The sequence below is a fragment of the Montipora capricornis genome, chromosome 4 (assembly GCF_036669925.1).
Source record: "Montipora capricornis isolate CH-2021 chromosome 4, ASM3666992v2, whole genome shotgun sequence".
NCBI classification, from domain to species: Eukaryota; Metazoa; Cnidaria; class Anthozoa; order Scleractinia; family Acroporidae; genus Montipora; species Montipora capricornis.
Window position 1 is genome coordinate 14,934,277 of NC_090886.1, and position 25,000 is coordinate 14,959,276.

Below are 25,000 nucleotides of genomic sequence, written 5' to 3' on the forward strand. Positions count from 1 at the left end.
CAGTATTTTTACTTTAATTCCTGAGCAATGGCTAGCTGGTGATTCTGAGCACTTTCCATTTTTCGCCATGCCATTCCTCCCTTTTTTTTCGGGATCATTTGCGGTCCAAAACGGGGATCATTTGCGTTCGGGGATCATTTGCGGTATAGTTTGGGGATCATTTGCGGTCCTGGTATCATTTGCGGTACAGTTTGGGGATCGTTTGCGGTTCTGGGATCATTTGCGGTCCTGGGATCATTTGCGGACCCGTACAGAACGCCTTTTCACAGAAGTTCGGCAACTAAAATTCGTAGAACGCTACACCAAACTGGCTAGAAATGACTGAACAACCGTAAACCGTGAGAGCCAATGCAAAGTAAGGTCAGTCCCTCGGCGTCGACGTAGGAGTGGCTTAAGCTCTTTTATACTGGGAGAAAACGTGGCAGCTGAGAACTCCAGGAGAAAAAGGAATTCAGCCATTCACATTTCGTAACATTTAAGATAACCCCAAGGCATTTTTGGGACAATGGAATAGCTTATTTAATATGAAAACAACAACAACAAGCAAGTTTAGAGACTGTTCCTTTTTGGGTCAGAATCAAAACCTAGCAAATTACCGAGAAAATCAATTTTCCTTTTTTTCTTTTACGTTGAAAAAACAACGATAGTGAGGAAATTCCTTTCAGATATATACCTATGAAAGAAAAGTAAACTCAACTGTCACTCAAACCAGCATGGAATTTTTAGATCCTACACTGATCTATGAAGGGAAGATGTATATGTCCCTTTCTTTCGCATGTTGTCTCTTAAAGGGGAACATGGAAATTTCCGTAGTCTTTTACACTTTATGCATGAACCTTAACACGGAAATTTCCATGTTTCGTTTACATCTTATACATGAAAGAAACAAAAAAAATTCATGTTCTTTTACATTTTATGTGGGAAAAGAACATGGTAATTTCCATGTTTCGTTTACATGTTATGTGAATAAGGAACGTGGAAATTTCCATCAAGTTCTTTGACGTTTTCAGTGAGCGAAAAAATTTCTATGTTCCTTTGCAAGTTGTATTTGAAAGGAACACGGAAACTTCCAAGTTCCTTCGTGTTCTGTCGTAATAATTTACTCACCATTTCCATTTACTTTTCCTCAGACTAACTCCCTTCAAAAGCTAACAGATGGCTTGATATGTTGTTTGTTTACCATTTTTCTCCAGGGTGGCACACATAGCAACAAATTACCTCTAGTTTGTCAGTTTAAGTAAAACTCTGAAAAATAATTGCATTTAATGGCTGCCTTTTTTAGTTTCTGCAAGAAATTGTTACGGTAATCGATGAAATAACCAAAAGGTGCCAATTTTAGAATATCGATAATGGTTATAGAACTTGTTTCACTATTCTTCCACTGCTATCTATGCACAATTATAGCGCAGGACGAGTCAAGTTCGAGCCCAAGACAATTTCTAATCATTGACAATAAAGTTGACAGTTACTTGTCAGTGAAAATACATTGTTCGTGGTTAGTCTTACGAAGCTCGTTTCATCCCGATCAAGGGACTCATCAGAGACCTTTCTGCTTGGCAAACTCATTAGGCATCGCGCCCAAAGTCCCGTTCGCTAACAAAATGATGACAGCAATCTCGCCTTATATCTCATAAGGATTCCAGACTGCGCAAATTCACGAGTGAAAATTGACAATAAAGTTGACAGTTACTCGTGAAAATACATTGTTCGTGGTTAGTTGTTAGCGAAAGGGACTTAAGGCGCGACCAAGGGACTCATAAGAGACCTTTCTGCTTGGCAAACTCGTTAGGCATCGCGCCTAAAGTCCCTTTCGCTAACAACTAACCACGAACAATGTATTTTCACAAGTAACTGTCAACTTTATTGTCAATTTTCACTCGTGAATTTGCGCAGTCTGGAATCCTTCTGAGATATAAGGCGAGATTGCTGTCATCATTTTGTTAGCGAACGGGACTTTGGGCGCGATGCTTATAAGGAGTTTGCCAAGCAGAAAGGTCTCTGACGAGTCCCTTGATAATAATAATAATAATAATAATAACTTTATTACTTTCCAAATTCTGGCTTTTCAAAGTAATTACAATATTCAATAAAATATCTAAAACTATAGAACAATGAGAAATGATTAAATATTTGAAATTCTTAAAGTAATTACAATATTTAATAAAATATTTAAAACTATAAAACAGTAAGAAATGATTAGAATCATATTTATATAACAAATTTGACAAGAAATTTGATATATGTTAAAATCATTGAAAGCTTCTAACATTCTCTTTGTAAATGACGCATTAGTTCTTTTTTGAATAATACAAGGTTTGTCATCTCAGTGAGACTTCCAGGTAGGTTATTCCACAGAGAAACCGCTCGATAATAGAAGGTTCTTTGGCCTGCGGCCGTTCTGTATCCTGGGATGTCCATCTTATTCTTATTCCGTGTGTCTTTCAATCCCTTGATCGGGATTAAACGAGCTTCGTAAGACTAAACCACGAACAATGTATTTTCACAATTTCTAATCAACCCATTTTTTTTCTTCTTTATAATATATTGTTTGACTATACATTATTATACCCTCGATCACAGCCTCTTTAGGTCGGGAACAGGAAAGAAGACTCTGCCAGCCGCCTCGACATTTCACTTCATTGGAAACTTAAGACAGCTCATACTTTTAAATTACCATTTCATTTTTTACTGAAAAATTTGTAGGTTTCTGGCAGACAAGTTTCTGTAACAGACATAGGAAATACTCATGGGAATTTAGACATTTAAAAATTGCCACGCTGTTGTAAATTTCAAAAATATATTGATGACGCGTGGCGATTGATCATGCGCAAAATAAAAAAAAGGCAGGTTTGACAAGTCCAAACTGGACTGACTCATCCAATTCTTTGGATCAGCGGCAAACCAAAGAATGTCGAGGCGGCTGGCAGAGTCTTAATTCTTTCCTGTTCCCGACTTATGTAGGAAGATCGAAAGAGACTACTTGCGGGGTAACATTATCATTGTTGTTGCCAAAAAAGAAAGACAAAAGAAAACGAAACAAACACAAATGCCATTGAGATAAATAAGTTCAGCAGGTAACCAGGACGAAAGTTTTGCGACATTGTTAGATTTCAAGCACAGAGCCTCCGTTGTCACCTCTCACCTGTCATGGCTGAGCAAAGTTTTGTGTCTGTGTGTGTCTACTTACCAATGCTTACTTATGGGGACGTGGACATAGTTACACACCCGTACTGTGGGGTCCGTTCTTTCTTTTGCCTTTGGAGTCCACAAACTAGAGATGTCCTCATAATGCAGTTTTGTGTTAAATATACACACTGGTCCCCATAATGTCAAAAAATAGTGCCTAACTAAAAAGTTGACTTTTTCAATTTTTTTTTCTTTGAGAGCTTAGTGTAAAAAAAAAAAAAAACCTCACATCGTTTGTTCTGGAAGAAATGCCTTTACCGTGCGAATACATACGGCATTTGATGAAGCAGATACACACAATCCATCTGTAATTTTAATTGCAATATTTATTCTTCTAACAGTCACAATCAAACAGTAGTTATTAGAGCAAACTCAGAAATCATAATGTCAACTCATTATTTTGTCAGGAAACTGAGAGCTGGGACACTTTAATAATTAACGGTGCCATTTAGTCATTACGTAGTTTTCTGCAGGAATGAAATACTAATTTTGACATTCAACTTTCCCAGCCACTTGTACGATCATTGGGAAGTGTAACAAAAAACTTGGACAATTGGCTGAATGTCAAAATGAGTATTTAGTAATTAAGTCCTCAAAATCCTCGCCGTTCCCAGTAACTTAACTACATGTATATGAAAAGTAACTCTTGGCATTTTTGCTCTAAACCCTTCAATTTGAGGGGTTAATTAAGAATCCAGATTCTTAAGCCTTGAGTGGTCAAAGTCTCCTCACCCATTTACTTATATTTAGCACAAAATTAAATTCAGCTTTACTATTCTAAAACAAGACTTTGAATTGATGGTCCCGTTCTTGCAGTGCAATAGCTAGAGTTCTGCCCACTGCATAAACCACCATGACTAGCTGCAAGTAAAATCACAAAAGCCAATCATTTCCAATCCTTGCTTAAACCCAGTACCAGTGGCAAAAAAATCAGTGTGAATACCAGATCATTGAATGGTCACTCCATCATTATGTTTATCATTATAATCCAAATTGAATGACCTTGACATGTAAACTAGTCCTGGGAATAAGCAGATCTGTTTGGTCCAAAAAAATTAATATTGATAACCTTACTGGGATAATTACATGCTACAAACAAGACCAAAACAACTGCAATGACTAACTTAGCTAGTTCCTTCCTAAGTTATAAGCTGACATGCGTAAAATACAGTCGAGGTTCTCATGGTGACCACTCCTGTAAGCAACCAGCTCTAGCCACGACCACCAAAACTCTCTAATTGAAAACTCTCAAAAGCAACCGTTCCCACAATCAACCGCGACCACCTTTGGGATTACCAAACTGGACTTTTCCATTGTTTTTAAGCTCTCATAAGGACGGTGCCTACTATTCTTATTGTGCATACGTTCTGCGCATCTCGAGATACTCAGATTTCCTATGAGTAGTGCTTATTAATACAGGCTGGGATATTTTTGCGCGGTTTAAAACTATGCGAAGAAAGCACAACAGTTACTTAGCAAGTTCTCTTTGTATCCAAAAAGAAAATTAGGGGTAGCCACGCATTTTCCAGAGATAACTAAGCTTCATTTTGGAAAAGAACGCCATACATTGCTTTGTATTTTAAAGCTTTGTATAAATATTGTTGATTACTTATCTTTGGAAAATGCATGTGTTGTCACCGGAACTGCTTTCTGAACCGGAACTAGAGTACACGTCATCTCCCATGATACCTCTGGGTCATACGCCATGTGCTCGAAGAGTCGGACATGTTTAGTTTGAAATTGTTTGAATATTCTTTCCATCGAACAAAAAATATGGACTATGTCGCTTTTGATTGACTTCTACATATGTAAGTTTTGTAGAATTTTCGCACTCGTTGTTTTTGAAACCTATTTTTGACAGCTTTCATAAGATACACTCGTATCTGTTGCAGCAAATCTACTACTACATCAACAACTTGTGAGATCGAAATAGAAGGCAGAGAAACCAGTAGAACCTGTGTACGTGAAACTGTTATTGAATCTCGATATTCACGGAGCCGGGATTGATAGAATTGCAGGAGTGACTACATGTCATTCGATATGGACAGCAAAGAAGGTGAAAAAAGCGACATGGAGTTGTGTGGAGGCGAGGAGGACGACGCGGAAAATGTTGAAATGTCTTCCGAAGTGCCAGCGACTCGTACCGTTAGAACAAGGAAGCCAAATCCGAACAATCGTGAAGAGGTAGAAGCGGAAGAAATTCACAGATTAAGGCTTTCGCTTAGCGGCTATTTGTCACGAGTAAGTACATGCATAAGTCAGTTGAAAACATGTCTCTCCGAATGGGGGGAAGCTGAGGGGATTCTTGAAAGTGTGAAGAACCTTGAGCGTGCATGGGAACGCTACAATGATCAGTACCAGAATTACTTGTGTAAGGAGTTGTCTGTTCAAGAATTTGGACGAGTTGACTCCAACTATGTTAAGGTTTATGAGGACTATTCTCGATATGTCAAAGCAGCCGAAGAAAGATTGTCTCTCCTCGCGTATTGCATGTCAAATAAGAGTTCAAAATCTCGTGTAGAACAAACTAAATTATCACCGATAACTTCGACTGGCTCAAGCATCTCGAGATCCTCAAAATCTTCCCGATTAAAGGAACTGAAGAGAAGTGTAGAGTTGAAAAGGCTTAAGGCCCAACAGGCACTTGAGTTAGCAAATTATGAAGCTGAAATGGAAAAGAAAAAGATTGACATTGAGATGCGAAAACAGAAAACAGCAAAGGAAATGGTATTTAAAGCTCAGTTGGAAGCTAGAGAAATCGCCCTTCTTGTTGAAGAGGATGGTGATGCAGTCTCGTGCATGTGCCCTAAGTTTGCAAAATGAGACCGATGATAAGATTGATTTTGAGCCTTCCATCACCAGGAGTCAACAAACAGCAACTTGGGTAGCACACTGCCACCAGGACACTCCAGAAGATAGATTGAATCATAGTGAACTCACTCCTCAGTTAAAGAAGCATGGTGAAGAAATTACCAGTCCTCACTCCAGAGATCCTTCCCATATCCAAAGAAAAAGAACTTTATCGCAAATGGAGGTGATAACGGTGAAGATGAGAATTGCCTGCATGAAAAGGAACAGTTGAATCCGTGTAAAAATCCTCAGGCTATCCTTTTGAAGGTGACCACGTTGCAAGCTATGCAGCCTGTCAAATTTAGTGGAATGCAGCGGATTTTCCGATTTTCAGGGGAAGAGTTTGAGATAACCTCGAAGATGGACTATTGTCGGATGCCCAGCGGATTGAATTTCTCCCCAAATTTGTGTCCGGAGAGGCTTATGAGGTGGTTGAAAGATCTGTGGGGTGTTCCTATGACGACATTATAGCAACCCTGGAGGAGCGCTATGGCCAACCAGCCGCAGTTGCTGCAGCGTGTATTAATATGCTTACCACAGGACCAAAATTAGGAAACAGAGATTTCAAGGGTTTGCGTAATTTTGCTGAAGAACTGCAGTGTGCCTCACGAAGACTGGAAGGAGAGTATGAACATGAGGCAAGTACCACTTCAAATATGAAGATGATCGTAGCACGACTGCCAGATTACATCATCAACAAATGGGCAGATGTATCGTACTCTAACAGAGAAAAGGGACAGAACCCAAAGTTAAAGTACTTAGCTCAATTTGTGAAGCGACAAGCTGCCATCAAAAACGACCCTGGTTTTCCTGGTGTTTCATTAGTCACAAGTTCAGAGGTCAAGGGAAACAGAACAAAGTCATTGAAAGTCAACAACAGGTCATTCATTCCCAAGCCCACAAGGCAGACTTCATCCTTTGCCACCGATGTTAAAGGAAAGAGCAGTGGCCGAAAATTGTCCAGCGAAGGATGAAACAGCAACACACCCGCTAATAGGAGTTGTTTATGTTGTCCCGGATCTCACGAACTATCTTCATGCCTCGAGTTTCAGAAGAAGGATTTGCAGAGCAGATGGGACATTGTGAAAGTTAACCGGTTGTGTCATGTTTGTTTGAGAGTTGGACACCTTCGAGGAAGGTGTAAATCGCCGAAATTCTGCCCTTGTGGGAGCGACAAACGGCACCATAAGTTACTCCATAACCCCCCCCCCCCCCCCCCAAGTACAAGGAGAGACAATGACAGACTCAATCAAGCTAGTACAGAAGAAACGAATGCGACAGTGACAGACCCGCATGCCCAAGTTCCTGGTGAGCAAGGACCTTCAGGAATCAGACATACAGCGCAATATGCTACCGTCACACAGCCAGGCTCAACAAAAACTGTGCTTCTGCATGTTATACCAGTGAAAATCACATCACCTGATGGAAGGTCTGTCACCACTTACGGGCTGTTAGACAACGCTTCTCGTGGAAGCGTGATTAGTGGAGATCTTGCTAAAGAATTAGGGCTGAAAGGTCATAAGGACTTTATATCTGTTAGCACGTTGATGCAGCAAGAAGATGAAGAGTTTGAAGTGGTGGAATTTAAATTGCAATCTGCTAGCGGAGAAGGTGAAACACTTAATGTTGAAGAGGGCCTGGTCTCGGAGAAATTCAATGTCAAGGAAAGATGTCTACCTGAAGATATTGACAGAAGATCGCAGCCCCACCTACTGGACATTGATGTGCCAGACGTGAAGATAAAGAAAGTATCAGTGCTGATTGGAAAGGACGTGGGTGAAGCGCATGAAGTCCTCGAAGTGCGAAAGTCAAATAGACATGGTAGCCAGTTGCAAGCTCAGCGAGGCCCATTGGGCTGGGTGATCACTGGAACAATTCTGGGCTCACCAAATTACAGCGAAGTCAATGTCCACTTCACATCTTGCGAGAGAAAATTGCACGAACAAGTTGAAAATTTTTGGAAGATAGAAGGATTTGGAGCGAAGCCTTTGTGTAAACCTATAATTGAGGAGCCGGTGCCTAGACGTCAAAACCACTATTTATCTAGAGAGGATATCCGCGCAGTAGACATTCTCGAGAAGACTACGAGACTGACTGACGGTCATTACGAGACCGGACTGTTGTGGTGGAAGGACGATGTTGAACTGCCAAACAACCGCAAGGAGGCTGAAAGGAGGTTGCAGAGTTTAAAGAGGAAGTTCCGTAAAGATCCTAGCCTTGAAAGGAAATATCGCGCAACGATGAACGACTACATAGCTGAGGGTCATGCGCGGAAGTTAACGACAGAAGAGGCTTCTATAACTGGCTCTAGAACTTGGTACCTTCCGCATTTCGCAGTGACCAATTGCAACAAGCCAAATAAAGTACGAATAGTGTTTGATGCTGCCGCCGAACATAAAGGAACCTCGCTGAACAAAAACCTATTACCGGGCCCTGATTATACCAACAGTCTGGTTGGTGTGTTATTGAGATTCCGCGAGGAGAAGGTCGCATTGGTTGGAGACATTAAAAGCATGTTTCACCAGGTGAAAGTCCGACCAGAGGATCAAGATTCCCTACGGTTCCTTTGGTGGAGTGGGAGCTTAGACGAAACATCTAATGAGTACGCAATGACTGTACACATATTTGGTGCTACAGACTCGCCATGTTCGGCGAATTTTTCCTTGTTGAGAACTGCTGAAGACAATTGGAAAGAGTTCGACCCTGTGACCGTAGATACTCTGAGGGACAACTACTATATCGACGATCTGCTCAAGTCCATGTCAACACCAGAACGTGTGAGCTGATTGAACTTTGTGCAAAAGGCGGTTTTAACCTTACGAAACTTATGAGCAATAACCCAGAAGTCTTGGCCGCAATACCTGTTGAGAAGAGAGCGGATCCAACACTTGACTTCACCCTTCATCAATTGCCGGTGGACAGAGCCCTTGGAGTAAGATGGCACATCGAATCTGACACCTTTGGTTTCAAAGTCGTGAATTTGGATAAAGGCGACACGATGAGAGGAGTTTTGTCAACAATCTGCTCAGTATTTGACCCTTTGAACTTGGCTGCACCAGTCATGCTACCAGCAAAGCAAATTATGCAAGATCTGTGGAGGAAGAAGAAAGCGTGGGATCAACCACTCGACGGGAAAATTCTTCAGAGATGGCAGCAATGGAAGAACAACCTTCCACTCCTAGCTGAGGTGAAAATTCCAAGATGTTACTTCAGTCGTACAGATCACGAGAAAGCTACACTTCAACTCCATCACTTTTGTGATGCTTCAGAAATCGGCTACGGTACCTGCACCTACCTTCGAATAGTCTACCCTGATGGAACTGTTGAATGTGCATTTATTACTGGGAAATCCAGAAACGCTCCTATCAAAACAGTCAGCATTCCCCGACTAGAATTACAGGGAGCTCTTTTGGCAGCACGTGTGGACTTTTCAGTCCGACAGGAACTGAACTTCGAATTTGAAAGGGTGGTTTTCTGGACGGATTCAATGATTACCTTGAACTACATCTACAGCGAAAGCCGACGATTTCAGACCTACGTTGCAAATCGGGTTACAGAAATCAGGGAACTCACCGCTCCTGAACAGTGGAGACACTGTCCAGGGAAGCTTAACCCTGCAGACGACGTTAGTCGAGGGCTGGAAATGAAAGAATTTCAGAACAATGAACGTTGGTTGAACGGACCGTCCTTCCTGTGGAAAACAGAGGATCACTGGCCGGAGATCAAGCATGACGAGGTGGCAGTTGACAAGCTTGAGATAAAAATGGAAGTATACTTGATCGAAGTTGAAACGGCTACACCTATAGACAACCTCTTGACCAGATATTCTCGCTGGATAACCTTGCTGCGATCATTTGCCTAGTTACTGAAGTTCATAAAGTGGCTGAAGTGGTCTTCGAAGGAAAAGAAACGTGAACCAGAATCGTTTCAAGTTGAAAACCACGTTACACAGGAGGAACTTGAAAGGTCGAAGAGAGAGGTTGTATCTTTGGTGCAGCGAAAGGCCTTTCCTCATGAGATAAAGGATCTCAAGGCAGGACGTCAAGTGAAGGCATCAAGCCACATTTTGAAGCTCAAACCAGTTATCATGAATGATGGAGTCATGAGGGTCGGCGGTAGAATTTCGAGAGCTCCTATCTCATCCAATGCCATGAATCCGATGATCCTGCCTAAAGACCATCACGTCTCAAGAATCCTGATACGTTATTTGCACGAAAGGAATGGTCACTGTGGAACTGAACAGGTCTTGTTCTTTCTCAGGGAAGAGTTCTGGATGGTGAAGCCTAGAGTAGCTATAAAGGAGGTTCTTGGGAAGTGCTTACTATGTAAGAAGCTTATGCCCCGTAAGATGAATCAAGAAATGGCCGAGCTGCCCAAAGTTAGGCTGACCCCGTATGAACCCCCTTTCACGTTCAGTGGAGTCGATTACTTTGGACCCTTTCACGTGAAAAGAGGGAGAGGAAGAGTTGCAGAGAAACGTTGGGGGTTGATTTTTGTGTGTCTGAATTCGCGTGCAGTACACCTCGAAGTCGCGAAGTCTCTAGATACTGATGATTTCATTCTTGTTTTGACCCGATTTCTGAATCGAAGAGGCCATGTGAGAGAACTGCGGTCTGATAACGGGACGAACTTTGTTAGGGCAGATCGCGAAATCAGGGATGCCGTAAATCGAATTGATAATGACAAGGTTGGAAGAGAATTGATGGAGTGTGGATGTAAGTGGGTGTACCACCCTCCTGGGGCCTCCCACATGTCCGGAGTCTGGGAACGATTAGTGAAAACGGTAAAACGAAGCTTGAAGGCCATCTTGGGAAAAGATCTTATCAATGAAGAGGTTCGCCAAACAGTGTTTACCGAGGCTGAGCGTATCGCTAACTCTAGACCTCTGACAAGAAACCCTTTCAGCCCTGATGACAGCGAACCTCTACCGCCAAATCATTTCTTGAACATTCGCCCTTCTACGAACCTGCCCCCGGAAGTTTTTGAAGAGAATGAAGGGATGAGCAGGAAGAGATGGAGACAAGCTCAAGTTCTTGCCAATCATTACTGGAAGCGTTGGTTGAGAGAATATGTCCCATCGTTGCAAGAAAGACAAAAGTGGAACCAAGTTCGAAGAAACCTACGCATTGGAGACCTCGTCCTGATCGCTGATGATAATGTTCCAAGAAACCAGTGGCCTTTAGGTCGAGTTGCAGGCGTGTTCCCTGGCAACGATGGATTAGTGAGGAGTGTCGAAGTGAAATGTTTGCTAGAAGCGGCAGATGATGAAGAAGGACAGTGAGTTTCGCTGAACGGCCTGCTTGGTAACAAGAATGAACTGCTTTCTGAACCGGAACTCGAGTACACGTCATCTCCCATGATACCTCTGGGTCATACGCCATGTGCTCGAAGAGTCGGACATGTTTAGTTTGAAATTGTTTGAATATTCTTTCCATCGAACAAAAAATATGGACTATGTCGCTTTTGATTGACTTCTACATATGTAAGTTTTGTAGAATTTTCGCACTCGTTGTTTTTGAAACCTATTTTTGACAGCTTTCATAAGATACACTCGTATCTGTTGCAGCAAATCTACTACTACATCAACAACTTGTGAGATCGAAATAGAAGGCAGAGAAACCAGTAGAACCTGTGTACGTGAAACTGTTGTGGAATCTCGATATTCACGGAGCCGGGATTGAGAGAATTGCAGGAGTGACTACAGCGTGGTTACCCCCAATTTTCCTTTTGGATTTCAATAACAATTGTTAAGATCTGCTTTTCCCGCATATTCAGTAAGCCACACAAGTAAGAATATTTTGGCAGATTTTAATGAGAGTAAAGAAGTTTCCAGTTTTTGTAGGTGCATTCCCAAAAATTCTATTCTGTACCTACCCTTAATACAAATTTACAAATCCCAATTTTATTGCTTATAATTCTCAAGGAACCAGCTCTACAGTGAGTAAGTTGTGACCACTTTTTCAAATTCCCGGGCTGGTTGCTTACGAGAGCTTCTAATGTAGTACTCTCTAAAGTTTCTGGATGTTTTGTTGTTTTCTATAATTATGTTTAGCCCTAGTAAACTCTCCCTCTGACGGCAAGAGAATTGCCACAAAGAAATATTTATTAAAACAATAATTTTAACTGATCATGTGCAACTTAATTAAGTTACATTATGATTGTGAAGTAATCTTAAGTTTTTGCTTTGGCCGGTTAATCCATCTGTTCTGCATGTATAATATGGCTTTTACCTCCATTTCCGGATATTGAAAAGGATTGACATGAAACTGAAAAAAAAAAAAACAGGTAAAATTAGTAACTGTTCTATTTATACTACTAACTATGCCATGTGGTTCCCTTAGTAAAAGCTATATCATTCTGCCACTTCATAGTTATTCAAAAGAACATAACAATACCACAAACAGTACCAAAAACCCTCATAGCCAATTATTTACCAGTCTTTTAATAGGTTTAATAGGCTAACAACTTAAAGTACTTTGGATCGTCAACAAGGAAGTTAAACCAAAAATGGCACATGAAACATCCCATAGTGTTGGTCATAGCCACTCAAGTTCTCAAGTGATCAGATCATGCAATACTTACTTTACATACACTGTACATACATGTACACCTGAACGGTTAGGAAATCCTCGACTGCATGGAAATGGTGATCAATGATGATAATGATGATAAAACTTACTGTCATTTTAAAGCTACCAAACCGACAAGATTCTCCGGTGACAATGAAGAACATATGGCAAATAAAAAAGAAATATATATTGTGACCAGGATAAATTCACTGTTTCAGAAATACCAATCAATCAAGATTTGAAAATGGGAGAGTTTTTCTTTTGTGTCAGCCCTTACCTCTTGCTCAACAGTCCCCCCCAGCACCTCTCTTCCCCCAAAATATGTTGCAATGTCTATTGTTGAGGCCTTCTGATGACAACAATTATTATTATAACAAAAGGTTAGAATAAGAGGCCTTTTTGTCCCGAATTCCAGGCAAATAACCCAATGAAAAATGCAGTCAAAAACAGTTGCCAGTGCTCCAGGTTGTGACTGTTTTCGTTACCATGGCAAGTAAAAAAAAGAAACATTTTGGTGCCTAAAAATTGGAGCTAGTCACCAATTTGGTGACCTGTGTTCCATGGTCGTGTGCCAAGCCGTAGTGTTTTTATCAGTTCAGGGCTCGAAATAACTGGCAGGCAGGCACCTGTTACATTTCCCGGTTTAACATGTTTTTGCTGGGACATGGCCCGTTTTTGGCCGGTAAAATTTGAAAAAATTTGAACAATCATAACTTTTGCAATAGTGACCCCAGGTTGCATGAATGATGATGATTACAGTAACATGAATAATGTCCCTCAATATGGTCAAATAGTTCCAAATTAAATATTCTAAAGTGCAAATGACCAAGAATTTGTCCGGTCACTACCCAATTCTGACAGGACATTGTCTGTTGACCAACCATTATTTTCAAGTCCTGTAAGTTATTTTTTGTGGTCTTGAGCTTAAAGTGAGATGGCTTGAAAAATTATTTAGGGATACATCTTAGTGACACTTACCATTTAGCGATGCAATGTCTCTCATCGGGACACATCTTAAAATTATTTGTTTCAATTAGCATGTCAAAACAGGTCGTATCAGTGATCCGTAAAATACTCTGACCTTGTGGTGGAATTCGATTTCAATCAGATGGGAACTCAAGGATAAAAACTTTCTCGAAATAGATAATATCTGCTTAGATGACATTTTAAATTACTGGCTTAATTGGCGACGAAAACAAATAAAAACTTCACCGCGTATGGAGCGTCATTAGTGACAAAATTCACTTTTAGTATTATGAAGTAGTTATGGGGTTATGAGGTAGTTTGGTATTGAAGTAATTTTGGCATTATGAATTAGTTTTGGCATTATGAATTAGTTTTGGTATTATGAAGTAGTTTTGGCATTATGAAGTAGTTTTGGTATTATGAAGTAGTTTTGGCATTATGAATTAGTTTTGGCATTATGAATTAGTTTTGGTATTATGAAGTAGTTTTGGCATTATGAAGTAGTTTTGGTATTATGAAGTAGTTTTGGCATTATGAAGTAGTTATGGGGTCATGAAGTAGTTTTGGCATTATGAAGTAGTTATGGGGTTATGAACTAGTTTTGGCATTATGAAGTAGTTTTGGAATTATGATGTAGTCTTGGCATTATGAAGTAGTTTTGGCATTATGATTTAGTTTTGGAATTATGACGTAGTTTTGGAATTATGATGTAGTTTTGGAATTATGATGGTACCATGATTCTCTGCGAGTGTGCAATCGAGTACGAAGGGGATCATGGGATAACAAAAAACCCGCGAAATCTGGACATGAAATCAACATGGCAGCCGGCAGTGAAGATATCGCCGAGTCGCTGAATAAATGTGTTTCACGTTCCGAGAGTCGATCCTCGTTTCTTTTGGTCGTGTGGTAGGAGACCTAGTAACGGTAAGTGAAAGCGAGTGGCTCTGGGGACGAGAAGGAAACGGAGTAGAAATCCACACTCTAGGTTGATTCTACAGATCAAATCTAAATCCGGAGTTTAATGATGTTTGGTAACAAAATTGAGTAAGTGACGGATCACGTATTTTTTCCATCTGAGAAAGTAAAATACCGCTAACTCTTTCCGTTTAGGTTGTTTATCGAGGCCTTTTAATAGATGAAAAGTTTATAGCAACCAGACATGCAGCGTCGCTATGCATCAAGATGTGGCGAAAGAACATGTAATCTAAGAATACAGATCTGCTTCGGTGGAGTCGTACGCCCTAAGCTGGTGTCCTCTCTAATATTTGTTGCAAAGGAGTCTTGCCCGTCAGGCCAGTGTCCTTTCGCAGTTGTTGCGGAAACCAAGCATACATCCGCCGATAGAATATATGCTGCAATAACGAAATAGGATTAAAGCCTCTTAACTTTCCAAGATGTTGCGGAACGCAAGCCTACAGTGCTCGATGGAACAAGTCTTGAGAGGGGGGTGTGAACCCTCGTTCATGTTTCTGATTTTATCACGTTGATATCCAATTCAACAAAGGCGAAAAGGTGTTGTCACATGCGGTTTCACAGTCAGTGGCCACGTCTTCGTTTTACCCGGTCGAAAAAACTTACCGTACACACACAGAGACTCACACGTCAAGCACAAACAGTTTATCCGCCCAGCTGTTTATCTAACTAAACAATCAATTCGATCTTTGATTTAACAAATAAATCATTAGACGGAACTTATTTTATTAATAAGAAAATTGTTCAAATTTTAGTAAGTTGCTTCGAACATCATTATTATACTTGTAAAGTCAAAAAAAAAAATCAAAATACAAAAAAAACTATGCTATTTACAAGGTAATTTTTGTAAAATTTAAAAAGTTAAAAAACCAAACGTTTTCGGCTGTTTACCATCATCAGGGTTAAAAATGACCGTCCACTTGCATCCATGCATAGATATCTTATGTAATTCCCGTTGGGAAAAGTTTGGAAACATAAGAAATAACTTGTTTGTTCAGACTGGGGCGGAATAGGCCATTTCCGAGTTCATGTCGGCCTCCTCTTCAAAGCGAGTCTAAGTGCGAAGTTTTTCTTATGAAAATTAGTTTTCATTTATATGTAAAGTAGAACTAATTACCATTACAAAAACTTTGCACTTAGACTCGCTGTGAAAAAGAGGCAGACATGAACTCGGAAATGGCCTATTGTTGGATCATTAACCCCTCGACGATCCTACGTTTATGGAATGTTTGTGCTGATGAGAGAACGCGCCAAGTGAAAAAATGTGATGGGTTTTCACGCAGGTGTGTTGATCAAAACGTTGAACCTTTGTACCGACTTCTATACTGTAGGCGACTTTCAGAACGAGTCATTACAATGGATGCGTTTATATTATGCGAATAAGTGGCGGGATATTCAGCAGTTAAGCTATCTTTTTTCTATTTTTTTTTACTTTTCTGTCTTCACTTTTAGGAGAACAAAATTTTATTCTCAATGATCTTAGCCTTAAAAATCTATATTTGTGAAACAGCAATCGTTGTGTTATTGTAATAGGACGACGTGGCCACTACCTGTGAAACATCGATCCACTGAGAGCCTGCTCACAGGTTAATCTTTGTTGAATGAAAGTGCCAATTATCGTTTCACAATTTTCATTGCAGAGGTATAAATTTGAGGGGATTGACTCAGTTTAAGATATCCGAACAGATCAACTTTCAGTCTAAGTGATAAAAACATCTTTCTGTATACATTACGAGCAGCCTAGAAATGACTCTCAAAGGCTTTTGGCAAAATTTGCTGGTTGGGTGCCCTTGAACTTAAGTTGCGCAATGCTGCTCAAGAGAGCTATTTGTACATTTTCAACTAAACAAAAAATGTTTCACTTTTAAAACCCGCCATGGACACTGATTTTTCGGCTTCAATGCATGGTAACAAAGAGGGAATTTGAATCTCCAATTACTTTGATGGACACTGATTTTTCGGCTTCAATGCATGGTAACAAAGAGGGGATTTGAATCTCCAATTACTTTGATGTATTATTATGATTATGCACAGTTAGCAGACCTTAGCACTCATTATAACCGTGAACGTATCCCGATTTAATTGATAGCTCTGGACACGATTAATAGCTCTGCAAACGTATTCAGCACACGTAATCAAGGCCACTGAAAAGGCTTTAGTGAGTCAATCTCTCCAAAGTTACACCTAATTTTGTATTATTTCGAGACCACGCAATACTTGATACAGCTTGAGATTTCACAATCGACCTTGCGCAAGCCGGAAAGAGTGTTAATCGATAGATTTTATCGCATTAATCACACAAAAACTCACAATTTTCACGCACAAAAAGAAGTTCTTTATATCTCACAAAATCACGGCGAAAATGCATTATTCTTTATCCAACATCACTACTTTTGACGAAGACACATCTTTCTGTCGTACATTTCTATCCGGGATTTCTATCCGAGACTTGCAATGTTTGCCCCCTGGCGATCCCAGAATACTTCACGCATAAGGATCTCAGATTAATGGCAAATCATTCATTGCTTTCTTGCCGTCACGGCGAATGTGTCATCACCGGTTTATCCTAACCTTGACACGAAAAAAGCAATTATTGCTCTTGACCTCTTACTTCGAGAGGGCAAGATGGCACAAACCCTTTAGCTCGGTTAATTAATCTTGGAAACTAATTTCCTTAAAACCGAATTTAGTAGCGATGCATGTGTAGCATCAAACATTCGGCATCTCTATGGGTAGTCCCTACGCAGTCATAGCTGTTTATGTATTTATGTACTATCCATGAGAGGGACATTATCGAACTGTATTCTGGAAACCTGACCCTCAACCCCCCTCAACAAGCGTTTTATCGATGACATCCTCGGGAGACTCTCCTAGAATTTGTCAGTGCTATTCATGATGAATGCATTAAGATAACCTCTGAAACCAGTGAGTCTACCTTATATCGAAATAGTTTCGCCTTACGAACTTATGGGCTATGCCAGAAATAGCTCTACTTTCATCTCGTCTGAGGAGACACGACCGGAGGGTGTAAAGTGCAGGTTGCAGATCATTGTTTTACTAAACAACCCAAACCTTTACAAAAATGCTAACCTTATGCTTAAAAGATTTTTTTAGGCATAATGTTAGTATTAAAAAAGTTTTTGGTTGTTTCAGCTATGGTGAATCAGTGACCTGCAACCCAAACCTGAAATTTACACCCTCCAAGACGCGGCTGCTTTTCTGGAAGCGCTTACACCTTCGGGGTTTAACCCTGCCAAGTTCTTGCTACCCACTTTTAGAGAAATTAACTATAGTAATAGAGGTAAATGGTTCTCTAAGCCTCATCGGTTATTTAGAAGGAGTAGAATGGTGTTCAAATCAACATTTAATTGCAGTCATGTCTGAATCAAATCTGTTATTCGCAAGTATCTACCTCACCTTAGTTCTGTTGTTAGTTGTAAGTCTACCGATACGTTAGCACATCTATGTAGTAAATTTTTTGGGGGCTCACGGATTAACCGTGAGCCCCAAAAATTACAATTCTCAGCGTCATGCAGGATGTTAGTCATATCCTGCGCGTACTGCTGTGTACGTGTTTTTCGCTGTACACTTCCTTGCTGGAACGTGATTTTGTACTTTGTAAATAAGGTATAAAATAAGTTCCTCTTAACCACCTTGTTCAAACTGCCTGATTAAGTCTGCATAATCAGACGAAACCGGTCGAAGAAATAAAAGATCTGAGTGTTGCTGTGTGCTGCTTACCAGTATTAGTTAAAGAATCGGCTGTTTTCTTCGCTGTATTCCCAAAGGTAAGTTAAGTTATGTTGATTTATTCGAAGTATCACTTGCAAATATGACTAAAGCTACTTATCAGAACACCAGAAAACTTTGTTGTGGTGTGTTTTGAAGGAAACAGACGCTGTAATTCGCCCCCGTACGGCAATTGCTGGCAAGCGCAAATGCCGAGTTCTGTCACTGACTCAGCAGTTTTCCCAGGAGAGTCAAGTTCTCTCTTCGTACTGCCTGAAAAGCACCCCACAAGTTCACAAGTTTTCCCTGAATATTTCTGGGCAATCAGTACAATAAAAAATATTATTTTAGTAGACATCGAACGCACTTTACTAATCCATGATTACTATCCATGATTACTCCTGGTTATATATCATTTTGTAGCTGTTAGGTGTAATTCCATTTTAAAAGGAATTCGTTTCCTATTTTTGCAGAAGTATTAAACGAATACAGTGTTTGGCTCTATTTCTCTCTGATCGTTCGATTTCTGATCAAGCCACTCCAAGAGCGAGCTGTAATCTTATTGGTTAACTGCTAAAAATGTTTAAATGACGAGAAACCTACGTATCCGGTCTCGTCACTATCAAGGACGATGAATAACTACTGAATGAAGAAGGGTCTGGATAGCACAAAATATTTTGACTCGGACAAATTTATCAAAGGAGCCGCTGTTCTGCCTCGGACCCCTCACTGAGTGACCGTTACAATTTTGTTGTTACTTTCTTTTGTTTTCATGACAGGCGTCATTGACAAGTTCCGGTTTTTTCAGTTGTGTTTTTTTTGTGTTGACAAGCTACAGGATGCACCAGGGCAAATAACTTTTGTTGAGTCCGACAAATTCATTTAAATTGGCCTCGGACAAAAAAAGGTTGTCCTCAATGCGGATCGACCCTTACTTTAAAAAATACAACCACACTTTTGAGTTTCGAACTTGGAACATAATTCGACGGCTCAAACATCATCCTTAACCGTAGCGAGTAAATGTAAAAATTTGAAGAAGATGATCCGTTGCTTTATTTAATAAGTATCAATGCAATGATTCTTTGTAGTTTAAATCAGTGTTTGTTACAAGCAGATAAATTCAAACTAAGGAACAATATTACAGAAAACTCCTTTTTTACAACTGACATAGCGGTATATTAGCATTACATCGAAATACTCAATTTCAAAAATAAAACAAAAGAATGAACCAAACAAAATTCATTTATTACGTATTGACCTTATTGCATACAAATATAACATGTTGTTGATATACTTACAATTGTCTTAGGTAGTCCCGTTTTAAAACAAGCTATTTTTGCTATTTAGAAAAATCGTTGCTGCGTTTCTGCGCATACAGTGTTTTCAGTAGCGGGACTTTCTTTCTCTCTGATCTTTGATTTCTAATCACGCTACTCCAAGAGCGCTCTGTAATCTGATTAGCTAAGCTCTAACTCTGTTAAAATGACAAAAACCTGCGTGTCCGGTCTTATCACCATCAAAACAATGACAAATTAAAAATCTCCTGATCCCACCTTCGTTAAATAATTTGCTAGTTGAGCTTACATAGTCAGAGCTTGTTGCAGCGCTTGGAGCAGTACGGTAATTGAGTACGGTACTGAGTTTGTTGATCAGTTGAAGTAACTATATACGTGTGATGTACGTAAGCTCGCAAGTGTCGTTAGAGTTCAGTGTTCAATACTAATCAACATCGAGGTGGTTGATAATCCAAGATTTTCATTGTTAGGAGAAGAAGATAAAGAAGAAGAAATCCAGCGAACGTAGACATATTTTCGACCGTCGTTAATGTTTGTTCAGTTGACACTTTGTAAATCCATCTCTCATACAAATAGAGATATTCTTTTAACCGTCAAAGTTTTATTTTGTTAGTTGTGGTTTCACACACGTTAGTTGGGGCCTTCCTGAGGGTAAATGGCTTGGGTTTGGTCATAGTTAGTAGAGTACTAACTATGGTTTGGTTCAGCTCAGGTTTCATGTTACCCTTGGGGATGCAGTTACACAGTAAAGGACTCCCCTCAGGGTTAGGGATCTTCGCAGTATTAGCTACGTTTTGCTTTAAGGCTCAGTAACACGGGCAACATTTTTCGTGCAACTTGTCGCGCAACAATGTTGCGTTGCAATTTGATATGGTTTGTTGCGCGTATTACCACCTTCTTGCGCAATAAACTTTTATGTTGCAAAAAAGTAGACGTTTTCCCGTATTACTGGGCATGTGTTCTAGGGTGTAAGGTTACTTAAGTTGCTTTTTTACTGAAAAAAGCTCAAATTTTATAGGCGTGGTCTCTTTTAATTTTCTTCAGACTTAGAGATGAATGCCAAAGGATTGATTTTCTCCTTCACTTTGTTCTTGGTGATTTTTCTATTGGTGACAGAGACAACACAAGCACACGGAGGTAATTAAATATACGATAGTGTGGATTTTCTGTTGTTTTTAGGTTTGTTTCCAACCTTCAGCATTAGGATTTAAGTCGAAAATAACAGCGGTGTAAATTTTTCTGATTTATATTTACTATTTAAAACTTATGAATATTTCGTTCATACAACTGAATTTTTTTTCTTATTTCAGTTCTTAGTAGTAATATCGTAAATTAGTATTAAAGAAACTTGAATTTCAAAACTAGTCTGTCCGGCCTCGCCCTTTTTTGTCACCATTCTTCAGCCAGGTGTTCTTGCACTCGTACTTGCTCGTTCTTCCACTGCTCGTCACCATCCATGACTTCTTTTCTTTATTCGGTCTCTTTCTTGCTCTATCTCTCTCGTTGTTTGTCCGGCACTGATATTTCGCCCGCTTTCTCGTGCTCTCAGTCGCTTTCTGTTTCTTTTTTCTTTTCACTTTTTTTCTCTTCTTTTCTTGTTGTAGGACATTTAACACTTAGCTTTTTGTTTGGTTGTCTTCCAAATTTTTGAAACACAGTGTCAAAGGCAGTACGCTGGCCATGCAACTTCCTCCTAAAAGACGCGGGTTCCAGCAGTGCACGAAGCCCGGTTAATAAAATTCCGCTAGTAAAACTTAAGGTTATATAAGATGATATTTTGTCTCTAAAGCTCTCCAGATCTCACCTCGCATTACGAAATGGCTACGTCCATGAGCTTTGTCAAAGCTTTCAGTTTCCTCTTTTCTGCATGGTCTGTTTATCATCTGTTTGGTGTTCACCTCCTTCATAGACTCTTTAATCCTTCTCATAGTGTTCGCAAAAGATGAGTCCTGTCTGAGACGAGATGTAAAGGAAGAAATCATAAAAGAGATAAGGACACGACTGGACATTTTGTCTGCAAAATCAGAATGTTGCGAAGGTGGTAAGTAAAATGGCGGTTAATTGACATGAGTACTTCCGCTATCCTACCTTCTTAGAAGCTTACAGGGCCTCCCCCTGAGGCTTAATACCAGAAAAATTAGTCGGTCAAGGCACAATGCAGGCCATAAGTATTAATTCCCCCCAGCCCTCCCCGGGTTATACAGTGTTGGATTTGAATGGTTTCCGAACTCAAGCCAAGGCCATCGAAGGTCTTACATCTCCCTCCAGGGAGAGTGGGGAAGTAGAAGGAAGGAATCAACAGGATTGAAAGGTCCAGATTTAATAAAATAAATGTTTGTTAGGTTCTGTACTTGTTTAACGAGTGTCCCAAGGGCTTTATATCTGCATTGTGGATGTAAGAGATAATTTTCTTAGGTCACAAGAGAACGGAAACCAACAAATTACCTGCATTCAAGCCCCTGAACACTTAATATTTAGTTACTGCAACACAGAAACTAGCATGCAATCAGACATCTTAGTTTCATCCATAAAAATACATCATCCACGATCGGAAATATCCCGGAATGATGAAAAACTAATGGGTCATTTCAGTTATCAGGCTGATGAATGAAAGTGAGGCTACCAGTGATTCTCGTGTTGATTATACAAACCTTTTTAGTTTGCAGCTTTGGAATCGAGAAGCTTGTCGGAAGTTAAATGTTGCAATTTAAGACAAGTGCAGTTTTGTTATAGTGTAATGGTGATCAAAAAGGAGATACAATCAAAATTATAGACGTGACAAAGCTGTGTTCCAAAATGTGACATGCGACCTATTTATCGAAAAGCTTTTAAATATCTTGGCACCTATGACAGCTTTGTACTGCAACAACCAAAATATTTAAATTCTCATTCGTAGTTAACTTTACAGTTACACGATTTTCGTACCGAGGTTAGTTAATACAATGCAGTGCCACCGATAACCTCACTGTCATTCGTAGCCCAGGTAAATCAACGACAACAACTCTAAAATTGTGATTAAAAATAAGACTACGCGCGCTTCCAATGAGGAGCTGCCCATCGTTCTGGATCTGATCAAAAACGGAAAAGGAAACATCAATTTATAAATACTTTATATTTTTTTATTTATATCAGCTTGCTGTCCACCACGCTGGGATAAACATGGCCACTCGTGTTATTACGTGGAAAAGACTGCAACCTCGAAATGGCAAGACGCTCGCAAAAAGTGCCAAGACATGGGAGCTGATCTCGCCATAATCACATCATCAAACGAAAACCGTTTTATTGCAAACCTCACGAAGAAATATAACATCAACAAGGGACTTGGAATATGGTTTGGTCTTCAACGATTGGCTGACTCCAAGTTTTACTGGATAGACGGTACCCCATTGGAGGGTCATTTTCAAGCGTGGGGACAAGGACAGCCAGACAACAGTGGCGGAGAAAACTGTGGTCACATGAGGGGACTCGTAGATCAGCCTCCAGGCCAATGGAACGATTTGCCTTGTTCGTTGGGAGCAGGATATGCTCCTTACCCCGATCTGATTTGCGAGAAGTCCATATCGTACTTCTAGTAAGAGCAGTGCAGCTCAGTAAAACTGGTTTCAGTTATCAACGCTTATCGTTGTTGTAGTTGTTTTAGTTGATAAGGATAGAGTTGTAGTAGCTTGTTGAAAGCCAGTTCAATGAAACAAATGAGGTCATGATGTGATGTGTCTCAATAAACTAATGTGAAACATTGTACTTGTGAGTCGTTCCATTTTAAATTTGGTTTGGTGGGTTTAGAGAAAGATTCTGAAGGCTTCTTTCGTTCCATGTTTAAAAAGCCTTTCCTCAGTAGCTTTAAGACCTTATTTCGAAAGAAAAAGAAGTCTGCGTTTATAAGAGAGATCCACTGATAATTTGAGTACAGTTGAAGTATTTTCTTTCAAGGTTTAGTTGCTTAATTTTCTTTACAAAGATGAGCTTCGTTTGATAATGCACCTTTGGCTTCACTTTATTTCACTTCAAGGTGATAATTAAGTTCGACTTGGATACAATCATCTTGAAAATTTAAGCAATGTCTCTTACAGACATCTGAAAACTCTACCAACTCAGCTAATATATAGATTTAGCTAAGCCTAAAAGCGGAGCTCCCGTCTCTAACCCCAGAAAGCAAATTATATCATTATTATTATATTTTTTTCATAAAAAACGTCTCATTTTGGATCTGAGGCTGAACGTTCTTATATAATTTGGCGTTGTTAGGCTGAAAACGTTCTTAAAGATGTTCATAATTTTACACGGTATGGTTTTTAATAACTGAAATCTTGCGGACGTGACTAGGAAATCTATCAAAGTGCTTGCTTTGATGGTGTTGAAGTGTCGCAACATGATGCAACAATGTTGCAAGATGTTGCGTTGAAATGTTGCGAGAGTTTGGCCTGGCCTTAATATTTTGGAACGATAATAAATAAGAACTACTCATTAACTGAGATGTGTGTTATGCAATATATATGAAAACCATGGTTATGTTATACTAAACATGCCCTTAAGTATTTGGGTTAATTTACATTTCTTTACCTTTCGATTCAGTGTCAAGCACCAAAATATTCTCAATCTACCCAGTCTTCTTTTTAATACGTTCTTAAAATTTTGGTGAGTCTCAGCCTCAGCGTTCTTATAAAAAACGTTGTTATAAAAAAAGGTGTATAGTGCTACTTTATACTTCTTCATAAAGTAAAAAATTAATCGTCATTAGTGTCTACAGTTTACAATGATCCAACAAATCAAACACCTGTTCTGACAGCATGCAGTAAACAAACAATCCTTGCAAACACTAACAACAAACTAAAACTAAAATTACATGGGCAGTAATCTCTTTCACAACATTTTCTGTTTGACTGACAATCTTTACTCCCTCTCTCTTCAGTTCAGAAAAATAGCAAAAGTCTTTACTAATTAAAAAGTCAACCTAAAGCGCTTACTCGACTGCAATTTCACTGTCAAACAAAGCAGCTCACAACTGGACATCCATTTCACACAAAAAGCCTATAGATGTGATTGTTGAAGTATGTCAGAATCTCTGTCAAAATGGAATTGAAAACGTTTTCAGGCCCTTTTCGTTTTTTAGCTAGTTTTACAAAATATGTGAGGCAGCGAGGCATATAAAAAAAAAAAAGAAAAACATTACCTGAAAGCTAAACATTGTAAATAAGTGTTTTTTCTCTCGCTCTAATTCTCTCAGCTTTACGTCGATTATTCATTGAAATCTTCTCCTCTCCTCCTTCCTCGGCTTCCGTCGATGATTTCTTTGCTTAAATTTCTTCGTTTTGTCTTCTCTCGTGCTCTTTCTTGCTCTTTATCCCGTTGCTAGTCACTAGCATGATTTCCCGGCAGAAAACGCGGCTTGGCAATGCAACGCCGCCACGCGATTTTCTGCCAAGGAACATTGCC

At 39.7% G+C, this 25,000-nt stretch overlaps 3 protein-coding genes across 3 annotated transcripts; all 3 read left to right on the forward strand.

Annotated features, from left to right (window-relative positions):
• Nucleotides 1-7,583: 7,583 nt before the first annotated feature.
• Nucleotides 7,584-8,822, forward strand: LOC138046152 (uncharacterized). The gene has a single exon (XM_068892829.1). The coding sequence runs from the start codon at nucleotides 7,584-7,586 to the stop codon at nucleotides 8,820-8,822; it is 1,239 nt and encodes a 412-aa protein (XP_068748930.1).
• Nucleotides 8,823-8,863: 41 nt separating this feature from the next.
• LOC138046153 (uncharacterized) lies at nucleotides 8,864-11,317 on the forward strand. Its single transcript, XM_068892830.1, has 2 exons — nucleotides 8,864-9,805; nucleotides 9,899-11,317. Exons 1-2 carry the CDS (start codon nucleotides 8,864-8,866, stop codon nucleotides 11,315-11,317), a joined length of 2,361 nt encoding a protein of 786 aa, XP_068748931.1.
• An 8,531-nt stretch (nucleotides 11,318-19,848) lies between these two features.
• LOC138044500 (perlucin-like protein) lies at nucleotides 19,849-23,304 on the forward strand. The gene is made up of 4 exons (XM_068891003.1): nucleotides 19,849-19,892; nucleotides 20,612-20,704; nucleotides 21,498-21,608; nucleotides 22,700-23,304. The coding sequence occupies exons 2-4, from the start codon at nucleotides 20,620-20,622 to the stop codon at nucleotides 23,137-23,139; spliced, it is 636 nt and encodes a 211-aa protein (XP_068747104.1). The 5' UTR covers nucleotides 19,849-19,892; nucleotides 20,612-20,619; the 3' UTR covers nucleotides 23,140-23,304.
• Nucleotides 23,305-25,000: the final 1,696 nt, after the last annotated feature.